General features: G+C 48.4%; 1 protein-coding gene across 1 annotated transcript in view; it reads left to right on the top strand.

The window, feature by feature from the left end:
* Positions 1-4841: 4841 nt before the first annotated feature.
* MBOAT2 (membrane bound O-acyltransferase domain containing 2) overlaps positions 4842-6944 on the top strand; it is a gene marked incomplete at its 5' end in the record, with an annotated part of 112784 nt that continues 110681 nt past the window's right edge. The window contains one exon of the mRNA XM_042457534.1: positions 4842-4928. Coding sequence (XP_042313468.1) covers positions 4842-4928 — 87 coding nt within the window. The remainder of the gene's footprint in view (positions 4929-6944) is intronic.

Below are 6944 nucleotides of genomic sequence, written 5' to 3'. Positions count from 1 at the left end.
TCTTGTGAAGTTGGCAATCACCTGCTGGTCCATGGGTTGCAAGAGGAGGTGTGTGTTGGGTGGCAGAAACTGGACCTTGATGAGAGGAGAACTCCGCGAGGATGTTCCTTCTCCAGGCCAGTGCGGGTGCGCAGGAGCATTGTCCAAGAGAGGGAGGCACTTCAAGGGCAAATCCTCTTCCTCCATGTAACGCTTCACGTCGGGGCGGAAGAAACACTGTTGATCCACTCCACGAAAAGGAGGCGTGACCCATGCGCGGCCATTGAGCGAGCACATACTGCACAACCTGTCCTTCTGAATGTTTGTGCCTTGAAGGCCTTGGATTTTCAGAGTGGTACACCAACAGGGGCTTGACCTTACAGTCCCCGCTGCATTGGCACACAACGCAAGTGTGAGCGGTCCTTCATAGGCTTGTTGCTGGCTTCTCTCTCCTCCTGGGTGATGTAGGTGCGGCGAGGCATCTTCTTCCAGAAGAGGCCCGTCCGTCACAATTGAACACTTGCTGCGGGACGTAGCCTTCCTCCTCCACCATGCCTTGAACTCGACGACGAATGCTTCGGCGGCCTGGTGGTCTGCGCTGGACGCCTCGCCGTGACGGACGACAGAGGGATCCGGTCCTCCTCCTGAACCTTTCGAACCAGCCACGTGATGTTTGAATTCCGGGGTGGCTGGCTCTCTGCGAAGAAGTTCCTTCGCCGCCTCCTTGCTGGCCAGGTCTTCGAAAATGGTGGTGGCCTTCTCACAGATGACCGAGGTGGTCACAGTGTCCCCGACTCGCTCCTTTTCCTTAATCCAGAGGAGAAGCAGGCGCTCCATCTCCTCGTGCTTCGGTGTCCTCTGCTGGGCAATCGTCGTCACGCCTTTCGCTGGAGCCCAACAGCTCTGATGGCCTCCTTCTGCTTGAGGACAGTCAATTGTCGAAGTGTTCGTCCATACTCCTTGGCAATGTCCACCAAGCGCACGCCCCTCTCGTGCTTGGCGATGATTTCCTTCTTGTCCTCCAAGGACAAGGGAGCCTCTTCTTTTTCTCACCGCTTGGCTTGGGAGCCATAGCTCAAGCCTAAAGGACAAAAGGCACAGGCACTGAGCAAAAGCCACAATTGGAAACCCCCCCCCACCCCCATGGTCACACTCTCTGGCCCAAACTTGCAAAGTCCCACCCCCACTCTCAAATCATCACAGCCTTGCCAGCACCCAGAAACACAAACCCATAGGCCAAACCCCCCCAAATCATAAAATGCCACCCTATGGTGAGAGTCTCTCTGGCCACATGTGACCATACTGTAGCACAAAGTTTTAAAAGTCACACACCACACTTTGAAAACAGCACAGCCATGAAGAAATCAAAGCAGCAAATGAAGGCCAGCATCCACAAATCATAAAATGCCACCCTATGGTGAGAGTCTCTCTGGCCACATGTGACCATACTGTAGCCAAAGTTTTAAAAGTCACACACCACACATTTGAAAACAGACAGCATGAAGAAATCAAAGCAGCAAATGAAGGCCAGCATCCACAAATCAGAAAATGCCACCCTATGTGAGAGTCTCTCTGGCCACTGACCATACTGTAGCCAAATTTTTAAAAGTCAAAACACACCACCACCCCACAGCAAACCACCACCCCACAGCAAAGCATGCTCACACACCCCAAAAAGAAGAAGGTTAAAAATACAATCCACCTACCTGTAGAGAAGTTCCTGATGGCCGGTCTTGATCCGAAGAATACACCTGGCAAAGCCAGAAAAACTCCAAGGCAGAAAAGCAGGAAAAGTCAAGCAAAAGTGGATTCACGAGTTCGAGCTCAGAAGAGACCCTTCCTCACACACTCCACCGGGCAGACAGGGGGCAGATCAAAAACAACGGTTTTTTCTGAAGCAAGGCCAACCCATTTCGTTAGCCAATCCAGATGATCAGCTTGATTTCTCAAGCCAATCACTGCTGCTAACGAAATTCAAAATTCGCGCCAAAGGTAACCCCTAACCCAGCCCCTTAGCTTTCCGTTAGCCCTGGAAAGCTATAGCTGCACTTTGCATCGTTTGAATTTCGCGCCGAAATGAATTCGTAACCCGAAAAATATTTCGAACCCGAACGTTTTTCCCAATCCAACTTTTTCTCCCGAAAATTTCGTAACCCGTCATTCGTATCCCGAGGCACCAGTGTATACACACACACACATATTATACACACGACACATATATGCATATACATACATATATATATATATACACACATATACATATATGTGTGTGTGTATGTATTTATATACCAATTGTGTGTGTGTGTGTGTTGTGTGTGTGATATATATGTATACACCACAGACACATATACATAACAATAAATAATAAATAAAATTTTATTTCTATCCCGCTTTTTGCCAGGCAACAAAAGTGGCGTACAACAAGGTAAAATACATCTATATATACATGTACCCCCTTAAATAAGATTATAGTTATAATTAACACTAACATGCTAAAATCCAAATAATCCTCATCTGGGCAGAGTTCACTAGATGGGAAGTCTTTTCATGTCTGAGTATTTTATTCCAGGAAGCCTGCCGGAAGAGATCCGTTTTAATGGCCTTTTTTAAAGCCATATATACAATAGTTTTATTTATATACGCCCCAATCACTGGGAATCCAGCGTTTTACAACAGAGGGGATAATAGTGGTTCCCTGCCCTCATCTAAAAGACACGCCCAAAGGAGAGAAGGGAATGGTGAGGGGAGGGGGAGAGGATCAGGTCCAGCATTCTTCTCTCCCTTGAGGCCTGGGCCAAGACAGATGGACTGGAGGGAGGGCTCTTCTTCTTCAGGCTAGCCCGATGGAGTTGGGTCAGCCTACTCTCCTCCTCACAGGCCGAAAGATGACAGTTATGGAAGGAGGCGCTCTATCTTCAGGTTGCCCCTGATGACTTTGGGTCAGCCTATTCTCTCCCTCACACCACATGTATACATATATATACAAACACCGACTAAGAGCCCTCCTTCTGACCACCATCTGAGGGGGAGAGAGGCCTGTTATGCTTTATTGACTTTGTATGTACTTCTTGTTGTACAATGCTTTGATCTATTTGGAAAAGCGGTATATAAATAACATTATTATTTTATTATTACGATTATTATATATTTATATATATATACACACACACACACATACAGAGATATTACATATTTGTTGTGTATATGTATTTACATACCAATTAGCATACATATATGTATATACATTACAATATAATATACACATACATATATGTATAGACACACATATATGCAACATACATAATGTGTATTATTATATGTATATACACAGTATGTACATATGTAGTGTGTCTGTGTAATATGTATTTATATAACTATATATACACACACATATATGTATATACATATTACACGTGTATGCCTATGATAGGTTAACACACACACAACCACACATATATATATATGTACACATGTACACACACACATATATAGACCAGGGTTTTGAATCTCACTTGGCTATGGAGTCACACTCTCTCAGCCTCAGAGGTGGGCAAGGGCAAACCTTTTGGGGAAACCGTGGCAGGTGGGCATATAATAATAGAGCAGCGGCCTAGAGAGAGACCCATAGATTGCAACACAAAAGGCAGTCAGTCAGCAGCAGCCCCTATGTGCCCTTTAATGCAGTCAGTACAAGGGAGGATGGGCGTGGCGAGGCGTGAGGTGGTGACGTGAGGCTGAAGAGAAGCGGCTGGGGAAATAAAGGACTAGGAGATGCTTTGGGGGCCTGGCCTCTCTCCTGGGAAGTCTCCAGCAGCGTCGCACTGTCACCACGACGCTTCCGTCCCGCAATGACACGGTCCTCACACGCTCCGCCTTTAAGGCCTCGCCCTGCATATATATCTATATATATATATAACACACACACTATATATCTTTTAATAATTAACGTGTCGCTTTTTATTTCTATATATCTATATATATTTCTTTTTATTTCAACACAACGTCTTTTTATATCGCCTTCATCACTCAAGGCTGCCTCACACTGGAGAGGTAACCCGTTTGACACTGCTTTAACTCTTTGCTATGGAATTCTGGGAGTTGGAGTTTGTTGTGGGCGCGGAGCGGAGCTCTGCTCTGGCCCACAACAAACTCCACTCCCGAATTCCATAGCAAACAGCCAGCCAACAAGTTAAGCGGGTACCAAACCGGGTTATCTCTCCAGTGTGGATGCAACTCAGATGGCAGCCTCATTCTGAGAGAGAAAGAAGGGGAGAGACCTCATCCCTTTCCTGCCCTGGGAAAAGGCCCATTACGGCCCCACTCCTCTCTCTCCTTCGGCTTTTAAAGGCCGGCTCTAGTCCCGCCTCCTTTTTCGGCACAACACACAGAATAAAAACCCGTTGCCCCGCCCCCTCTCGGGCTCGCTGCCTCTCCCCTCAAGCTTTCTTTTCTTTCTCCCTCACGCGCGCCGGCCCTGCCTCCCCGTGTCACTCAAAGCCGGGCTGCGTCCTGATTGGGCGTCTGGTTGTCAGTTGAGTTAAGCGGCGGCGGCGGCGCACTGCACGCTCCTCCATTTGTTTTCACATTGATGTTCTAAAGGAGAAGGAGGCAGAGAAGCGAGGAGGGCGGAAGCGGCGCGGCGGCGTGTCGTCTTCCCTTCTCCTCTCCTCCTCCTCCTGTGGCCTTCCGTCCTTCTCCTCCTCCCTTCTTCCTCCCTGGCCGCGCTCCCATATTTAGGGCCGGCGGTGGGAAGGGAAGGGAGAAGGGAAAGAGAGAAAAACAAGAGGGAGGGAGGGGGCGGTCCTCCTCCTCCGCTCCCATTTTCCCATTTCCTTCTCCCTTCCTTCCTTCCTTCCTCTCTCCCTTCGCTATGGCCACCACCGCACCAGCACCACCACGGGATCCACGCTGCTACAGCCGCTCAGCAACCCGTCCGGCTCCCCATCGACAGGTGAGGAGGGAGGGGGGAAAGGGAAGGAGGAGGGAGGAAGGGAGGATGAATGAGGGGGAGGGAGGAAGGAAAGGGGAAGAAGGAGGAAGGAAGGAGGGAAGATAGGAAGAGAAGATGGGAAAGGAGGAAGGAAGGGGAGGAAGATGGAAGGGAAGGAAGGGAAGATGTGAGAGAGGGCGGAGGGAGATAGGAAGGAAGGGAAGATGGAAGGAAGGAATGGGAAGGAAGGAAGGAAGGAAGATGGGAAGGAGAGGAGATGGGAGGGAAGGAAGGAAGGAAGGAAGCGAAGGGAAGCGCTGGAAGGAAAGAGGGAGATGGGAAGGAGGGACGGAAGAGGATGATGGGAGAGGAAGAGAAGGGGAGATGGGAAGGAAGGAAGGAAGGGAAAGGAAGGGAAGATGGGAAGGAAGAATGGGAGATAGGACGGAAGGGATAGAGAGGAATGGAGAAGGAAGGAGGGGAGGGAAGGATTAGGAAGAGGAGATGGGAAAGGAGGAAGGAAGATGGGAGAGGAAGGGAAGGAGGAAGGAAGGAAGAAGGAAGGGAAGATGGGAAGGTAGGGGAAGAGGAGGAAGACGGATGCGAGGAGGGGAAACAAGGAGGAGGAAGGAAGGGAAGGGGAAGCAAGAAGGGGAAGGAAAGATGGGAAGGAAGGAAAGGAGATGGGGGAAAGGAAAGGGAGGAGAGGGAAGGAAGGAAGGAAGGACGAGATGTAGGAGAGTAGGAAGGTAGGTAACGGAATGGAGGAAGGAAGGTGGGAAGGAAGAAAGAAGGAACAGGAGGAATGTGGGAAAGGAGGGACGGAAGGTGGGAAAGGAAATGAAAGGATAGAAGGGAAGAGGAAGGGAAGGGAAAAAATAAGGTGGGAAAGAAGGGGGGAGGAAGAAAGGAAAAATAAAAAAGGAAAGAGGGCGAAAAGGAAGGGGAAGGAAGGAAAGGGAAGGAAAGAGATGGTAGAAGGAAGAGAGTGAGGGAAGGCTGCAAGAGGGGGTCGACTCCAACGTCTTCCTTTCCCCCAGTAGAATTTCTTCCTTCTCTTCCCTTTCCCTCCTCCCCCCCAATCAAAAAAAGGGAAAAGGATGGCTGTTCCCTGAAAGCCCTTCTCTCCCAGAGCTGCCCATCCTTGGTGCTCCCTACTCCTTTCTCTGCCAGGCGCTGGGAAGGGACTAGTTGTGTGTGTGTGTGTGTGTGTGTGTGTGTGTGGAGGACGTTGCCCATTCATCCTGCTCTGTGTGTGCCTTCCTCCTGCACCTGAAAAATGGAGGACGTGCCCCAATAAAAAGCTAAAAAAAACCACTCACAGAAATGTATATCCATGCTTCTAAGTTCATGCTCCCAATGGAGGAGGAATTTTGGAAGGACAGAAGGCTGTGAAATGGCGGACATGTCCTGGAAAGGAGGACACCCGTCACTCTGGGTGGGTATCGGGGGTTGCTTGCTTACCATTCATTCCCCCCCCCCTTACATACAGCCAGTCCTCCACGTGCGACTTCTACTTTTGCAGAGTTGGCTATTCACAGATTTGAGAATCAGTTCTCTCTAGCAATCTCCCAAGCCCATATTAATAACATATAACATTCTATTATTAAATCACTAAAATTAATGATTTTGTGGTAAAACTTTCAACATAATGTTCACACTGTATGACTAGAGATTGCAAAGAAAACACATTCTCTAGTATTTTGGGTCTCCAGTGCAATTTATGTGTTCAACCTCAGGAAAAACATGCTGACAGTTTAGAGTTGCCTGGAGACCCAGGAATCCTAGAGAGGAAATTCTGTTCAGGTAAGAAAAATGGTCTCTTTTATTTGCGGGTTTTTTCCATTCTACATGAAGTCCTATGCCCACAAAAACCCCAGCAAAATGTGGAGGGACCACAGTAAAGTGCTGGATGACAGTGGCTCTTGAATATATATTTTTTTCCAATTCAGTGCTGTTTTAAATAACGAATTAAAAAACTCAGAGTGTTTCTCACCACTAAGGGAGTATCATGATGATTTTTTTTGCCTTTCAA

Source organism: Sceloporus undulatus, chromosome 1 (assembly GCF_019175285.1).
Source record: "Sceloporus undulatus isolate JIND9_A2432 ecotype Alabama chromosome 1, SceUnd_v1.1, whole genome shotgun sequence".
Classification (NCBI taxonomy): Eukaryota; Metazoa; Chordata; class Lepidosauria; order Squamata; family Phrynosomatidae; genus Sceloporus; species Sceloporus undulatus.
Note: the sequence above shows the minus strand (reverse complement) of the source record. Positions and strands in the feature narration are given on the sequence as shown.